Below are 17,909 nucleotides of genomic sequence, written 5' to 3'. Positions count from 1 at the left end.
GGAGAGAATCCCTAGACTTGCTGGGGTGGATGGATGTTACATGGCTCCAACTCCTCAGTGGGCCTGCTTCGCCACTGGAGCTAGGATGCAAAGAGGGGGAACCTGAGCTGGTGGACGGGAAACCTTCCCGACTCTTGCTGCTGTGGATGCTAAGACCCCTGGTGTGAACTGGCAGGAGGATAGGGGCTTAAATGTCCATGGGGCGACCCAGGATTCTGAGTGGAGAGAGCCAGACACCACTTGTTCCTCAGGCTGTCTTCCCTACCTGTAGCTGTGCCCCGCCCTCCCTCCCTCTGTGGCCAGAGGCTTGTGGGTCTTGTGGGTCATCACTCATCTGTCCCAGGGGAACCTTCTGGAACCCTGTGGGATGTAGGTCAGCAAACAGACATGGGCATGGATGCCAACCTCTCTCTGTGCCTCAGTTTCCCCCCTACAGTGGTTCCTTCCTTGCTGCCTCAGTTGGGAGTTGGCGATGATTAGAGACAACATCTGACAAGGGACAGCTCTCCATGTACCCTGTGTTACTGCCTGGCTCTAGACTAGGAAACTTGACTCTCTTGGAAACATGGGGAAGATACCACTTTCGCTCCACTTTCAGCGGCTCCTACCCCAGGGGGTGGGTGAGTTTTCTGATTGGTGGGATGTTGAAAGTCTGTTAGCCATTGGTTCAAGTTTCTGTCTTTATCACCTTGCTTCTTGTTGGCTCATTTTTGGGATGAGCCCTAGGGATGTTGAAAGTCTGTTAGCCATTGGTTCAAGTTTCTGTCTTTATCACCTTGCTTCTTGTTGGCTCATTTTTGGGATGAGCCCTAGGGATCTGGGTTGAGTTGGAAGGAAGGAGTCCTTGATCCTCCAGCTGCTTTGCATGCTGGTTCAGGGAAGAAAATGCAGGAAGCCTAATTTGGCCTCAAGTCCAAGTTCTTTTCTCTAATCCAGCCTTGTGAACAATAAAGTGGAGATTTTGAACTCTCTCTCTCTCTCTCCTGTGTCTATTTTTAAATTTGTTCTGAACCCAGAGGAGACAGGCTACAAGTGACCAGTACCCTCTAGAACCCTGACAAGATACGGATTGCCCAGCACTTATTATCTGGCAGCTATTAGTCTTTTGGGGATTAGGGTGAAAGAATGAGGCTACTTACAGCTACTGAAGTGGCTCATCTTGGTTGAGGATAAGTGGTCTTAAGGTATCATTCCAACTGAAGATTTTAGTGGCTAAAATAAAATTTCAAAACAGCAGTGGTTTTCTAGGTGGGAATATTCATTCCAGAATCACTTGAGTTTATCTACTGTGTTGTTTTTTTTTTAATAAGTTTATTTATTTATTTGTTTTTATTTTTGGCCGTGTTGGGTCTTTGTTGCTGCGCGCAGGCTTTCTCTAGTTGCAGTGAGCAGGGGCTACTCTTCGTTGCGGTGTGTGGGCTTCTCATTGCAGTGGCTTCTCTTGTTGTGGAGCACGGGCTCTAGGCGCACGGGCTTCAGTGGTTGTGGCATGCGGGCTTAGTGGCTCCACGGCGTGTGGGATCTTCCCGGGCCAGGGATCTAACCCGTGTCCCCTGCATCGGCAGGCAGATTCCCAACCACTGCGCTACCAGGGAAGCACTACTGTGTTTTATGATGCAGTTTATTTCATAGAATCATAAGACTCTAAGTCACAGAGTTTAGCCCTCACAGTTGATTGTGAAATTTCCTTAGAAGGCTCCTCAGTTTGTCCAGGCTCTGTTTAGCCACCTGCAGTGATGAGGAACTCACTTTGTCTGCCTGGCAGTCCGTCCCATTTTGCATCCACTTGACTTGTTAAAAGGTCCTTTGAACTGAAATGTGCCTCCCTGTGGTTTCTTTCATAAGTCTGCTCTCTCTGGTGACCTTCGTCAGTGAGCTATTGCCACAGTAATGTGCCTAACAAACCAAGAGGACACTCAGTGGCAAACAGCAGTGTGTGTTTATTCTCACGTTTCTGGGTCTGAGCCTCCATGGTGGATCTGCCGATCCAGGTTGGGCTCGTTGGCTGTGTGGCTGTGCTTTCAGCTGTGTGGGTGGCTTGGCTTGGTTCTTTACCATCCATTGAGCTTAGTTCTCTTCCACATGTGTCTGTCCTTGATCCCAAGCTGAAGGCGGCAGCAGCTACTCGGGGCACATTCTTCTCATGGAAGGTGGCAATAGTGCAAGAGGGCAAGCCCAGCTAGGCAAGCACGTTTCAAGCCTCGTTCTGTTAGTCTCCTGTTGACCAAAGCAAGTGGAGCCCAAAGTCATGGGACGGGAACATGCTCTCTGCTGCCTCTGTTGGGAGGGACTGCAAGGCCAAAGGTCAAGGGCATGGAGCCAGGGAGGGGTGAAGAACTAGAAACAACCATTTAATCGGTCAAAGCAACTCCAAAGAGGCTCACTTCCTTTCTAGGAGATAGGCTTTTCCAGTGTTTGAAAGTAATAGTCATGTTTTTTGTAGATAGTAAAAATAGCATAAACTTTGAGGTTGAAGAAAATCTGGGTCTCATCCCTCTCTGTCTGAGTGGTCCAGGGCAAGTCACTCAGTCTTTCAATAAAATGAAAACTCTCCTTCTCCCAGGGTCATTCTGAAGATTAAATTGAACAATATATAAATAAGACAGTAAGCATCACACTGGTACCCCTTAAGTGCTTAGCAAGTATTACTTACCCTCCATTCCACCTTTCAGTTGGTTCTCAAATTTCTTCAAGGTCTTCTTCACTTACTTGAATATACTGTACTTTTTATATGTCCTCCTCTGATATATTCCTTGTACTAATGCAAGGCTCCAGGTGGAATATGTTAGAACAACACCTGGGTGCGGTAGAGTTTCTGCTTCCATTGAGACAACCCAAGCTCGAATGAGGTTATATTTCACCTCATTTCACCCATGGAGGTTGCAGTTAACTAAATTCCTGTGTTTTTATTCCACGCTTCCTGTTGGAGCTACTGTTCTTAATATTTGCTGGGTTTTTTTTTTCTGTACGTGTTTATAGACTGTTTACTTTGTAGAATACTTCGTGTATGTTACCATCTCTTAATTCTTAAAACCACCTTGGTGAGTAGGATTTTTTATTCCCAATTACAGAAGAGAGAGGAAATACTCCAGAGAGGAAATGTGGGTTCCTGGGGATCAACCATACCCTCCTAGAGGGACTGGATTTCTGGCCACTGTGTTTACAGGTGTGACTGATTTTCAGAAGGATTTTCTTTCTCTCTCCTTGTCTCTACCTCCTGCCCACTTTGTGGGTTTCCAGGATCCTTCATGATGGTGAACAGCTCTGGGAGGGCCTCTGGCCAGAAGGCGCACCTTCTCCTGCCGACCCTGAAGGAGAATGACACCCACTGCATCGATTTCCATTACTACTTCTCCAGCCGCGACAGGTCCAGCCCGGGGGCCTTGAATGTCTATGTGAAGGTGAACGGTGGGCCCCAGGGGAACCCTGTCTGGAACGTGTCTGGCGTCGTCACTGAGGGCTGGGTGAAGGCAGAGCTTGCCATCAGCACCTTCTGGCCACATTTCTACCAGGTATGGCGTTTTACCGTAGTTTTTTTTTTTTTTAAGTAATAATCTATCTGTACACCTCTTGCCCTGTTTAGAGTTTAGGTCTAGAAAGGACTTCATTTACTCACTTGTTCAACTCGTGTTTACCAAGCTACTTCTCCTAACCAGGCCTGGAGGATGCAGAAGAGATCCTCTACAGCCCCTGCCACCCTGGAGATCGCAGTCTGGAGGAGGAAACTGATTGATAAATAAATAAACACTTAGAATATAGTGGGATGCATGTGGATTCCACAGGATGCTGGAGGAAGCTAGCTATTGAAGCCTTCTATACAATAATTTCTTATAACAATCTAATGAGGGAGATACTATTATCATGCCTGTTTTACAGATGAAAAACTTGAGGTTTAGAAAGATGAGATAACTAGTCAGATATTGCCCCTGAGGAAGATGGTGTTTGGGGGCAAGACAATTAGGATGGCTTCTAAGAGGACCAGACAGCTTAGGCTGAGTCTTGAAGATGAATAACTAATTATTGAAAAAGAAAGGGAAAGGCATTTGAGTTGACAGGGGTGGTGAACACCATGAGCTGGAGGAGTGAATGAGAGATGTTGGCAGAGTTTGGAAACTAGGTTGTTTATAGGTCGAAAAGGAGATCTACTGGGAGCTAAGCCTGCAGGGATGGGTAGGTCATGGGGGGCTTTGAATGCCAGGCTAAGGAGAGTAAATTTATTCTTTAGGCTAGAGCAGCACTACTCAAACCATCTGTGGTGGAGGACCAGTTTTTTTTCTCCTCAACTTGTGAACCAGTACTTTTATAAACTGCAATAAAAGTGTCACAGTAATGCCACATTGCTGGGACACTCTCTAAATGCCTCTTATCTCGTTGAGGAGCCTCTTATCCCGTTGAGGACTGATGACACACGCTCTGCAGGATGTCACCAGCCCACAGAGCTCAGTTAGAGGAATACAGCTCCATGTTGTGGCCTGGGGCTGTTGAAAGTTGTTTTTTTTTTTTTTTTTAACTACGCTATTAAGGTACAACTTACATATCATAGAATCCACTTATTTTAAGTATGCAATCCAGTGATTTTTAGTAAATCTGTTGACTTGCACAACTATCACCATAAACCAGCTCTAGAACATTTTCATCAACCCCATAAGATCCCCTGTGCCTATTGAAAGTTAATCCCCATGCCCACTGATGGAAGGTTTTAAGTAAGAAAGTGACGTAGATCTACTTTTGGAGAGATTTCTCTGGAGTCTGAAGCAGAACAGGGACCTAAGGGTGGCAAGGTGAGTGGCTGGGAGATTCGTAGGCATCCTTCAGTTCAAAACCCATGGTATAGTTCTTTCAGATGTACCGTGCAAGCAGTTATAGACAATAATGTAAATGAATGAGCGTGGCTGTTTTCCAAGAAAACTTTATTGTACAGAAACAGGTGATGGACCAGATTTGGCTTCCAGGCCATAGTTTGAAACCTGATGTAGGTGATAAAGCTGAGGTTCAGAGATGGACAGTGAAGTCCCAAGAGCACAGAGCAAATCATTGGCAAAGCTGGGACCAGAATTCTGGTGCCCTGGTTCCAAAACTCCCCCCGTTTCACTGAGTATAAACTTCAAGTGTCTCCGTGAGTCCATGGACCCATCAAGGAGGCCTTAGGGTTCTAATCTGAAAACCCCCTACCTAGGGTCTGATGCAAATGGATACAGGATGGGGCCACAGGTGCAAGTGTAAAGACCAGGAAAAGTGACCCAGGAGAGGGATAGACCTATGGTTGGCCATGCTCTTTGATGGGGTATAGAGGGAAAAAAGGACATTTCTTAGGCATCTCTTATGCCCCAGCTCTGTGGTAAGCATATTGCCACTCATTTATCTGACAGTAACTCCTGTATTGGGTAGCAACATGTCCTGTGTTCCAGAGAAAGGGATATTATTGGTCTGTTGAGGTCCCCGTAATCCTGGCTAGGGTCCTCTGCTCCAAGCTCAGTTTCCTGCTTTTAGGGAAAAAAGCATGCCCCTTCTGAGAATCTTCCGCTCACTAGCTGTGCGTTGTTGGGTCTATCCCCTCATCATTCTGAATCACAGTTCTCTCGTTTGTAAAATGGAGATGTCAGTGGGTCCAATGAAGGGTTCTTATGTGGATTAAATGAGATAGTATATATATAACATCATATCAGGCTTGCAGTGGGCCTCAGCAGTGATTGGAAGGAAGGGAGGAGGAAGAGAGAAGAACAGACAAAGAGGATGGAGGAGGGAGGCCTTCTTTAAAGAAATACTACTGTGGTTGAGCTCTGAGCCATCCCTGTCCTGAGCAGCCTCATTGGGGAGAATGTTCTGGTTTCCAGCCTGTTGGGCACTGCGGCATCATTCCATTCCATTCCATTCCATTTTCTCTGCTCTTAGCTCTGCGGTGAAAAAGCCACTAATGCACTGAGAGCAGCGGTTTAGAAAAGACACGTGTGCCTTTCAGACACACACACAGCCACTGACAGATGGTCCCTCGGCCATACACACGGGGGAGCCCACACAAGTGCACACGCACCAGCCTGCTCCCAAGCCCACCACAGACGCAGGGGCACCACCCACACATATATCGGGCGAGAGAAAAAGGGGCCCATCAGGAGATTCAAAGACACTTGCAAAATGCATTTTAAAATTCACCAGACCCCAAGCTCTGGCTCTGGCTCTGCATGCATGATTCTATGGACTAAATACCATTTTGGTTCTCGGCACTGCTTCGCTTCAGACCCTGATGGCTTATGTATTCATTTATTAAAGTCATATTTCACAGTCCTAAAATTGACTTGTAGCTCTGTAATAAGCAGGGACATTTCATCTTTCTTAGTAGTGGGCTCTCTGGCCCCAGGCCGTCAGCAGGGCCTGGCACGAGAACATTCCCCCCACTGTCCACCCCTCGCCCGCCTCTTCTCAGGAGAGCAGGGGCTCATCCAGTGCCGCTGAAGCCGCACTGCACGTGGCCGCCCCTTTCCAGGTGATCTTAATTCTATTTCATGTTTTTTAATGAGTCCGAACTTTTCTGTCCCAATATTTTAAAAAAATAAAAGAACTTTAATTGTGCAGCCACTTGTTCTCTCTATTCTCCCATCACCTGCCTCGGTGAAATTACCTTTCATTCAGCTGTGTAGACCCCTGAAATTTAAGACTCACCTGACTTGGACTCAACTGGACTTGAAGCCCAGTCCCTTTCTCAGGAGTTCCTCTGGCATCTGGCGCTCTGTGGGTTTGGTAACTTCTTGCACAATTCAGGAGGGGGCGTCACAGGGAGGGGGGCCACTTTACCTCCTTCAGACTCCACCCCATCTCCTCTTTCATTCACCCACCACCCCTCCCCTCTAAGCAGCAAACACTCCTCCTTGTCTTAGGCAGGCCTCCTTGGGCTGGTGTGGGGGAGAGCGTCTCTCTTGATTTCACCCCAAGCGGTCTCTCCCCAACCCTCACCATGAAAATATATGTGGTCCTCTTCTGAAGAGGAGTTCTGGTGAGCGAGCATTTTCCTGTCTCTTATCTTTTGAGAAGGTGTTTGCAGCCCCTTGAAACTTTTGCTCTACAAATTCTAAGCTTGAGGACTTCAGTGGTGAGCATAGGATGCCAGGCCCCTTAAACCGTGTCCCGACGTATCCACACCCTCCCCCAAACAGGCACACAGCCTGCCTTCTGTGGAGGGGATGAGGGTGACTCATCTCTGAGCCTCTCTTGGGACGTGACTTCCTGGCTTTGCCCAGCAGCTCCTGTGCTGGGAGAGGTTTGCGCCTTTCCATGCAAGCTCCACTTCCCCAAAACCAGGAGGTCTCTAAGGGTCTAGGGGTTGGGGGATGTGCAGTTGACAGTAGGGACACATGGCAACCTTGGGGTTGAAGGCTGTCCTGCAGGGAAGTTGGGGTTCCCAGCCCAGCCCTTCTGCTCCAGTCCCTGCACCCCAGTGTCCCTGCCTCCATACCCTGACATGGAGCTTCACTGGGTGGCCTTCTTCTGGCCCCTCCCCCCCGCCCTCGCTGCTTCCTGTCAACTAGAGCTCCCTCCCTTCTCACAGTTCTTCACTCACTCCTCTGGCTCATCTCCCATTCCTGGCTCTCATTCCTCAAGGGCCTTGGTGTCCTTCCGAGTGTGCTTTGCTTGGAGATGACCATTCTCCTTCACCTCAGAACACCTGGGCAGGTCTTTCTGTCACTGAGGGTCTTGACATCACCCTGTCCCTTTGTGGTGTCTGTCCCCAGGAACTGGAGCTGGTAGGTCTTCCTAACAAGGACCAGAAGCACATTGATGGGATAACCATCTCCACCCGAAGCTGCAGATGTCTTCTGGGGTGCTTTCTGACCAGAAGGGAAGAGAGGACTCCAATGGTCCACATTCCCCAGAACTTGGTCGGCTGGGAACCTGGCCCTCAACCTGGGGGCTGAGGTAGCTGTAACAGCTGCTTTTCCTGAACCACACAAGACAACGCTCTGTTCTGCTATTGCGTTTGTTTGAGAGGGCTTCTTCCTTTTTTATCAGCAGTGAGAATCCAGGGGGGCCCTCACATCTCTCCTGAAGTTTGAATGTCCCTGGTCGTGCTGCTTCCCTGTGAGCTGCCCTTGCAACCCCTTGCTTCAGCCAAACCTGCTTTCTCTAACAGTGTTCCAGAGTACCCTGCCCTTTGGCTTCATACAGAAGCTCCTCGTGGTCAGAAACTTGAACCATGAATCCTAGCAGTAATTTACATTGCCAGATTCCCATTCAGAACCCCAGCAATAATTTGCATTGCCAGGATCTCGTTCAGAGCTATAAAGCATGCAGCATGGATAAGGGGGTGTTTAGGGTTTGGGGGCTATATGTAATTTCTAGAGGCTGACCCTGCCAACTTAACCCCAGTACCCATTGCTCCTCCGTGGCTAAAGCCCACCACCCCATAATCTTTCGGTGGCACATTCTAGCCGCCATTTGAGCTCTCCCTCTCTGGTGCCTGGCATTGTGCTCCCCAGGGTTGGCCCTTGTTTCTGGAAGCAAGCAGCTTGCCCAGGAGGTTGCATGTGGGCCTCAGAGTCAGCCCCATTGTGAGTGTTCAGGGGACAGGCCTCAGCAGGTGAGTCCAGGTGGGCCCTTGAAGATCCAAGCCCATCCATCGTGGGCCTGCCTTCCTTTTCTTTCTGGGGAAGAATGGTGGACTCCCTGGCACTGTTCCTGATACCCCCAGCCTTGTGACCTTCTACTCTCATGCCATTGAGGGCTCTGTCTCATGGCAGTTTGCATGACTTTAAAAAAAAACCTCTATCTCTGGAGCTGCATGCCAAGAACAGGACCCTCTTGGCTCCTGTAGGTTTTGTGAGCATTCTGCTCTGAGCAGTCTGGCAGTGATGGGGAGGATATTCCGCATCTGTTCTGGGAGGTACTTTATTCTCAGCTGCATCCAGGACCTGCCTTTTGTTGTAAACATACCGTGGACCCTAATTCTAATGTCTTGTGAGTCCGGGGCCTTCATCAGGGATTCTGTGGGTTGTCACCGTCTCCTTCCCCATGCTTCTGCGGTCTCTCCCCTCCACCTCCCCAACTGCCGTGACACCTGCAACCACCTGTGCCTCTTCATTTCCATGTACCTCCACATGGACCCAAAGCCCAGCCTCTACCAGTTCCCACCTGTCATCACTCACATCAGAGTCTGCTGAGTATAGGAATTTTAGTGGAAACTTGGGATGAGGGCACAAGGGGTAGTCTCATTGGGAAGCCCATTACTTTCTTCCTCTCCCACCATTCCCTTGAATTTTCCTTCTCATCTCCCATCACTCTGCCCAGAGTAAGAGCAGTAATAACAGTAACATTCATCAGTATCTTACTGTACGTATTGTAAGCATTTTACAATTATTCATTCATTTCATGAAAAAAAACCAGTACCTTCTTCCCCTTGTTTCTTACAGAATATTACTCTCTCATATTTGAGAAACCCAAGACTCACCTACCCCAGTGCGTTACAGAAAAAAATTCCCCAGAGGAATTCTGATGAATAAAAGATTCTCTGTCTCATTATAGAATTCTTATTTCTGCAACAGGAAGGAGAGAGAGCGGTGAACAAATGTGTGTTTCACTATCATACATCCATTCTCTCATGACCAGCCTTGGGTTCGTTCATGGAATATTTGTTAATAATTATGATCTAGGTTAGATACTGAGTAATGATGTGAGAAACAGAGTGTCAGAAGAGTTTAATAGAGTTGGACTTCGATTAACTGGGAAAAAGTCAGAACTCTGCTTAACCAAGTGTTTTGGTTAAATGAGAGTACGGCTGCTTTTCATTGAAGTCCAGTGATGGACATGGCTGCGAACCAGGAGACCTCAGTCCACCTCTGGCTTCCTTTCTGAGCTTTGGTAACTTAGTTTGCCCCACCTCTTAGGGTTGTTGAGAGGCTAGATTGAGACTACCTACTAATAAAAGGTTAATGTGGTTGACCTTTATTATTGTGGTTTTATTTCTCTATTTTTATTATTATTCAGTCTTAGTTGATGTTGTGCCCCTCTGTTCAATACTGATACCTCCACCAGTATCCTGACCCCAATTGACTTCTGTCCCTTCTAGAATCTTGTTTCATCAATCCCTCATTCCCTTGTATTTTGCTATTTCCCTGACTCATTCCTCTCTACCTAAAACCATGTTCCAATCTCTACCATCCTAAGAAATCCACTATTGGGCTTTCTGCACTTGGCCTTAGGCCCTAGTCCTTTCTCAGAACTGTCTACTCTGTCTTCCAAGGTGACCTCATCTGGTTCTATAGCTTTAAATGACATTTAGATGCCAAAGCTATCATATTTGTAACTCTGGTCCCAGATCACCCATGAGCTTCAGAATATAATGCCAGCTTCCTACTCAGTGTATCCATTAAGATGTTTAACTGGCATCTCAAGCTTAACATGACCAAAAGAAATCGTGATGTAGCCCTGCCTGTGTGCCCAGACACACACATTCATCTTCCTCATGTCAATAAGTGACACCAGAATCAGCCTAGAAGCTCAAGCCTTAAATTGAAGAGTCCTCATTGCATTTTTTCTTTTCTTCACTCTTTCCCTCTTAATCTAACAGCAATTATTTTCATCTCTACCTTGAAGATATCTCTCAAACCATCAACATCTTTATTCTTCATGGCCAACACCATTGTCCAAGCCATACTCATCGTTTGATTGGATCACTACTATGGCCAACTGTTAGGTCTGTTTGTTTCATTCTTGCTCAAGTGCCCCCTACCCCCAAGTCAATTTCCACAGAACAGCCAGAATGATCTTTTTAGAATGTAAATTAGATTATGTCACTTTCCTGCTTTAAATGGTTCAGTAACAGCAGAAAATTCAAGCTCCATACTAGGTCTTGTAGGACTCCATGTCATCTGACCCTCAACTAACATTCCAGCCATGCCTTGTGCTTCTCTAGCTTATTTACTATATCCCAGCCACACCAGGGTCTCATTCTCATGTTCCCAGGTCATCCCTGAGTTCTTTCCTGCCTCATGGCCTTTGCATGTTCTACCACCTCTTCCTGGACTTGCCAATTTCATCCTTCTGGTCTCCTCTTAATAATTACCCCCTTAGAGTTCTCTCCTGACCACTCTAAGTAAAGTAGACCCTCTCCCGCTTAGTTACTCTTAATCACAACATTTTGTTTATTTCCTTCATAATACCAATCACAGAATGAATTTAATTTTCCATATTTTTCTTTTTAATTTCCATTTCCATTCATAAAATGTAAAGTTTATCAGGGCTTGGCCCCTAACCTTCTTGTTCACTTTTATAGCCCCAGCATGTGCCTCAGTGCTTGGTACACAAGAGGGTCTCTATAAATATGAATGAATGAGATACTGTTCCTGTTCCCAGTAGGTTTAGAGTTTAGAGAATGAAATAATTCATGGACAAGCAGTTACAATCTGGTGTGATAGTTGCTATAGTAGAGTTAATTGTACTGTGGTACATACCTGACACAGGGATAGTATAACATGCAGAGAGATATGAAAATGTAATGCACCTCAAAGCACTTACCTTTTATTGTAAATATAAAGGAGCTCATTTTTATTGCAGAAAATTTGGAAAATCTAGAAAAGTGTAAAGAAGAAAACATTCAACTGCTGTAATCTCCCTAATGTCATTAAAAAGATTACATTCATAAATCATTGCCAATCCTACTTCATCTTTTGTGAATTACATGCTGAACTCACTTGCTGATTTTTCTTTTGGAGAGTTTTTTTTGTTGATTCTCAAGAATTGTTTACACAAAACATGATATTTACCATTTAGCTGGCATATATATTGATATTACAGATATTGTTCTCAACTTGCCATTTGACTTTTAATTTTGTTTTATTCAGACTCTTGTTAACATATAAAACATACTTTGATATTATAGTTATTATGTATTTAAGAAATATACAATATTTCAACTTTAAGAAATTGATTTTTAAGCTTTTGTCATTAATTTATTGCTTCAGGGAATTCAGTTAGGAAATGTATAGACCCAAACCTGTATGGTTTCCTCTTTGAAGGATTTATTGAAGTTATACGTTAGTCTATTATATGATCTTTGTGTAAATAATCCATGAGCATTTGAACAGAAATTTTATTCTCTCTTTGTATTTGTTTAGTAAACGCATTATTATTCATATTAGATACATACTTGATATTTTATTTTTTCCTGTTTGGTCAGAGACTAAGACAAGTGTTAAAATCTTCAGATGCTGGGGTTTTTTCCCATCATTTTCTCCTTTTAAATCTATTGACTCATGCATTTTTTTTTTTAATGACCATTTTAGTCCACTTAATGGTTTTTATATTTCTTTTTGGTTTAAATTCTACTTTGATGCTTTTGCATTGTTTACAACTGTTTTCTGTTTATTTGCATTTTCCTATTATGTCTTTGTTCAACTTGTTATTTTTAAGGTTAGTGAGTCATTCTATATTAGGTGTTTATCTTATAGCATATGATTAGATAGGGTTTATTTAGACAGTCTGAGAGCTTTTCTCTATTTTAACCTATTTATATTTATTGTCACAATAGAAATTTTTTCTTTGATCATTTTTGCTACGCAACTTGAATGCTTTTATGCCATTTCTTTTAAACGTTTTTCTGTGTTTGGTGTGTTTTCTTTTTATTTTTTCCTATGGACTTGGCTTTTGGTTTCCTTTGAATTATTAAAAATATAATTAGATACATAATTCTTCATTGAAAGGTCTTCTGTTGACTTCCTTCTCTGCAGGATGAGGCAGCTATCACACTTTCATTTCTACAAACTTTCCCCCTACCCTCTGCACGGTTTTGTTTGTTCAGTCTCTCGTAAGGACCCTGCTGTCTTAGTAAACCCCTCTTCTGGAGGGATTGTCTTGCTGGTGCCAGCTGCTCTATGTTTGATGTGACTGTCAGCCCCAAGTCACTGTACGTAATTCCCAGGCAGCAGTGTGTTGCCTTAGTGATAGATCTTACCACCCAGGGAGGCTGCCTCTTCACAGCCATCACCACGCTTTCCACCATTTCCCCGCTCACTTGTTATAGCTGTAGAGCTCTGGACCCCACTGACACCTCTGGCCTCTGAATCCACTAACCTGAAGTGACCACATGGACCACAAAAAGATTCCACATGGGGGTTTTTCTGTTGATCTTATCACCCACCTTACATTCCATCCACAGCTTGAACCGAGGAGTAAAAAACAGGAGAGAGAGGGTCTATTTGGTTGGCTGTTGAGATGATAGAGGTGAAAAGTGATGAAGATTTGAACCAGAGCAATGGCATTGATATCCAACTGGTTTTGATCTACAGGATGGTTGCTTCATAGAGTTCAACTTAACAGCAGAGATGGAAAGACATGGGCAGATAGGAGAAATACTAAGAAGACAGAGTCAAAAGAAAAAAAAAAAAAAGGATGTGAGGAGTGGGGCAGACGGAGAAGCCCAGGCAGATGTCTGCATCTCAGTTTTCAATGACTGGATGGGGCAACCCACTGAAGTCCATAGTTCAGGAAGGATGGCCCATTGGGCAGTGAGGGAGACAGCTTGATAGGGAAGCTGCTCAACTCTGTTGTGTACAGATTGTGTTGGAGGATCTATGTGATATCTCGGTGGAAATACAGATCTTTGAGCTGGATAAGTGAGACCCACGTTGAGGTGAAAGGTCTAGAATGGAGATCTGGGCTTGGGAATTATCAGTGAATTGATAGCCATTGAAGGAAGAGTGTTTTCAGTTTACAAAAATGAATAGAAGCAGCCCACATTTGAAGAGTGGATATAGGAGAAGTGCTTACAAAGAAACCAATGGTAGAATAGACACAGATCGATGAGAAGAACCATGAGAGTGAAGTGTCGCCTGAGCCTAAATAGAAGAGAGACCCAGAGAGGGAGAAGCTATGAACATCAGTAATTGTAGGAAAATGGTCAAGTATGAAGAATAAGTATAGCAATCATTTGCTGAGAACCTACCATGTGCCACATATAGTTCTAAGTAGTGTATTAACTCCTTTCACCTGAATCATTACCCAGTGAGGTAGACACTATAATTACAGATGAGGAAACTGAGGCACAGAGCAGTAAGGTAACTTGCTCAAGGTGTGCACATACAAGGTGGTACAACCAGAACTAGAACCCAGGCATTCTGACCCAGATCCCAAGCCCTATACTATTTTCCTTCTTAAAGTAAGATAAAGATTGAAATATATGTATTGGATTTAAGCAGTAAGAGCACTGCTAAGATTACTGGTGTCTGCCATGCAGTCAGTGTTGGGGGGACTGCTGAGGACAAAGTCCAGGTGACGGGTTGAAGTTTTGCACTGGGAAGTAGGGAAGTGTAGAGTGAGTGTAATTAAAACCATTGAGAATTTTAAATGGGATTGAAACACAATTGGACTATAAATACAACTGCTGCCAAAGGGTAGCTTTTAAAGAGTAAGAGAAATCCAAGCATTTATGTTTGTCAGAGTCAGGAATAAAAGGGAGGATTCGGAGATACAAGATAGAGAGAGAGAACCAAGAACCAAGAAGCTGGAAAATGCAGCAGAGGTAGAGGTCAAGGGCGCTGGGGTGTGCCTTGCAGAGAGGGGGCAGTGGTTGGTGTGTAGTCATCTAACCCATGAAGATTAGGTTGATGGGTAAGAAGTTAGAAGTCAGCCCCTCTGTAGTCCTCTTGCCTCTTAAAGATGTGATGTGGGTATCTTACAGGGATTGGGTAGGTGATGTTGAAAGGGGAACATTTGTATGGGGTATAGGAGTGGAGAAGGCAGTTTTGCAGTAGATTTGCCAACACTGAAATGAGGAACTGGGGCTTTCGGTGAGAATGGTATGGGTGATTAGTCAACAGAGTGGGGGAACCCTGGGTTTGTTGAGAATACAGGGAGGTCCATGCAGCATACAGTCTCTAGAAAAGTTGAGATCCAGGGTACCATGTGCACTGCAGAAGCAGGTTTAAGAGGGGTGGGTTGGGAGAGGAGCGTGTGGTAGCGGTCTGTGCCAAAATACACTGAAAATTCCAGTTTGTGGAGTGGAGAAGGGCAAGTGTGAGCATGTGGCTGAAGCTGATTGGAAGATGAGGCCATTGGAATTAGGGAGGTCAGGGGCATTGGTCATGCTGTCCACACAGATAGTCAAATCTCCTTTGTGAAGGTGGATGGTGGGTGACAAGGAAAGCTGTTTACTGAAATCAGCAGTTTGAGTGGGAGTCAGAATGGAGGATTCAAAGAACTTGTTGCCCTTGGATTCCCAGATACCAATAGTGGTGCCTGGGGCTTATTTTCAAGAGGTGTTATTAGGTAATTCAGATGGACTGTAGTCCTTGGAGATGTGGAATTAAATTAAGGTAAACGCTCCTTGGCTTATGGTGGCTTCTCCCTCATCCTTCGTAAGAAAGTTGAGATGTTCGGAAGTCATTCTTCTCTGTGCTTCCCTTGAAACAACAGTGAAAAAGGTGCAGATCGGGGTTTCCAGGCCACTTTTGGGTTGTTTTCCCTGCATCCCAGTGTTAGTTCTGAAAACCATTAGAAATGTTCCATGTGGCTCATTATTCTTTTGCTAGTCACTGGAATGTGGCCTTTTTACCTTATTTTGAAAATCCACGTCAATTGCCGGGGTAGCATCCTAGCCTAATATAACACCTCTTTTGGTAGTTCTAGTGGGAAGCTGAAACATAAATTGTTTGGGGGCTGGGCAGCTGCGATGAATTCCTACAACCACTTCTGCGAACTTGACTCCTGCCTTGTGTGTTGCAGGTGATATTTGAATCCGTCTCTCTGAAGGGTCATCCTGGCTACATCGCTGTGGACGAGGTCCGGGTCCTTGCCCATCCATGCAGTAAGTCTCTCCCCTCATCCTAACGCAGTCTTGCTCCGTGCCAGACTGGGTAGCTTGGAGGCTGCAGTCCCCCCCCCCCTATTCATTCAGCTCACAAACATCTCTCACTCGCTTACATACTCAATGCAATCAGTCCTGAATAAATCCATAATTTTGCTGGCCTGTTCAACAGGCAGCACCTCCAGGACTTTGCAGAGAGCGGCAAAACATCTTTGTTTGAATCTGTCTGCATTATTAAGGGAGTCTAAAGTCCTGATTGTTTATTAGCGGGATTCAGACCACTGAAGTGGAAGAATTAGAGGGCTTTGGATAGAATCTTGTGCAATTGTCTCAAAAAAAGAACAACACCAAAACATGGAGCAAATTAGCACACTGTTCACTCACAGGGAAAAGTACCCCAAAGCTGTTAATTCTTCAAAAGTAATTTTAAATACCCTCATCAACTCCGTGTAGGCATAGGGAGAGATTTCTCACAGTGGTTAGTACTTATGGTACAGTGTCGAGAGTTCTCAAAGGCATTCCACTCCTCCAAGCCCAGCCAATTTCCCCTGGAAGTTCTCTCTCCTTGTGTATTTAGTCTAAGATATTTGAATGTGTCTGAGCAAGGAGCTGTGGTTCCCAGGTTCACTAAATCTCAGAGGGGACAAGTCCTGGGTGCAGGTAGTTGAGATGGCATCATATCCAGTGACATTTGGTGGGGGGATCGTAATCAAAGGGATATGCCTGGGGATTATGGCAGCCCCATAGGAGGGCTGGTTAAGTTGCCAGCCCCATTAGTTTGTTAGTGTCTGCAGATCGCAAGTTCCTATTAGTTTCTTGGCAGCCGTTGGGTAACTAACTCCTAGCAGGGTTCTCTCTACTTCTTCCTTATAGCCATGAGTCATGCTATGGGCTCTGGTGCAGTTTGCTGTTCCCTCAAGAGATATAATACGTCCTGTGCTTTTATGCCTTTCTTGCCTCCCATTTTGAGGCTCTTCTCATTTCTGCCCCATCTATGTTGCTTTAATTAGAATGATTCTTTCAACTTCTGCTACAATGAATTCATCAGAGCCCCAAACGTCACTTCCCTCCCCTGGCACTACAGTGACATTGTTTGACCCATTGTCTTAGAGCACCTTCTCTGGAGGAATTTGGGATGAGTTCCAAGGGGTTTTGGCAAGACAGTATTTTGGATAACTGTGTTTGGTGTCTGTGTAAGGGAAACCTCCTCCCCAGGAATCAACCAGCATCTCAGAAATGCTGAGATCCTATTAGATTCTCCATTAGTCTGGCCTAAGGTTCCTACCCTCTGGGTTACTTCCTGAGTCTTTGGGATTTTCTCAGATGGATCTGTCCATTCAGTTATGCCCAGCAAATGTCTCTGCTGAAACAGACTTTATGTGAAGAGGGTCCCAGAAATCCCCCAGGTATGCAGGATTTATGTACTGGGTATACACCTGAGTCCCTCTTACCAGGATTAAGTCTTCCCCTCCCTGGACTCCTGGGAATCAGCATCTGCTGCCCATTGGAGAATGATGGTTGACCTCAGACCATGTCGGGAGATGTCTGCTCCACTTGTGATCCACTTAACCTCACACACTCAACCTTGCGCAGCCATCAGTTTTGAGGCAGTCTCTCTGAAACAGGATTTCAGCAATCCCCAAGTCCTGCACACACCGCATCCTCGGGGCTGCATCCAGATGCCTGCCTGCTGCTTACCCTGTGCTGGATGCTTGCACTAGGTCTTTCTAGTAGGCTCTTCCTAAAAGAATCTGGCCTGGTTCTCTCTCCTGGGATCCCAGAATTCTGTCCTCTACTGGGAGTTTTTACCTCCACCATGACACCCAACCTGACACCTGTCTCTTATCTCAGCCTCAACGCTGCCTTAACTCTACACACTGTCCATGGTTTGCCATTGCAGCCCCATGCTTCCTTCTCTCAGAGAAATCTCCATGGGCGAGGGTTCTCTGGAGGGCATTTGAATGCCTTTCCATGCCTGAAGTCTCATGGCTCCTCTTGGAATCCTCCTCCCATTGAGGCCGCTTCTGAATTTTGGATTCTTCTGAGAGCTTCATACGCCTCCTGCTGAGGAGTGTGCATTATGTGGTTATGGAATTGCTGAGAGCAAGTTACCCAGCAAATG

The 17,909-nt window shown here is 45.3% G+C and overlaps 1 protein-coding gene across 2 annotated transcripts in view; it reads left to right on the top strand.

Annotated features, from left to right (window-relative positions):
• Positions 1–17,909, top strand: part of PTPRT (protein tyrosine phosphatase receptor type T) — an 803,133-nt gene that overhangs the window by 78,925 nt on the left and 706,299 nt on the right. For both annotated transcript variants that reach the window (XM_057529518.1, XM_057529519.1), the window contains exons 2-3: positions 3,241–3,512; positions 15,706–15,787. In XM_057529518.1, coding sequence (XP_057385501.1) covers positions 3,241–3,512; positions 15,706–15,787 — 354 coding nt within the window. The remainder of the gene's footprint in view (positions 1–3,240; positions 3,513–15,705; positions 15,788–17,909) is intronic.

This window comes from Balaenoptera acutorostrata, chromosome 15 (assembly GCF_949987535.1).
Source record: "Balaenoptera acutorostrata chromosome 15, mBalAcu1.1, whole genome shotgun sequence".
NCBI classification, from domain to species: domain Eukaryota; kingdom Metazoa; phylum Chordata; class Mammalia; order Artiodactyla; family Balaenopteridae; genus Balaenoptera; species Balaenoptera acutorostrata.
Note: the sequence above shows the minus strand (reverse complement) of the source record. Positions and strands in the feature narration are given on the sequence as shown.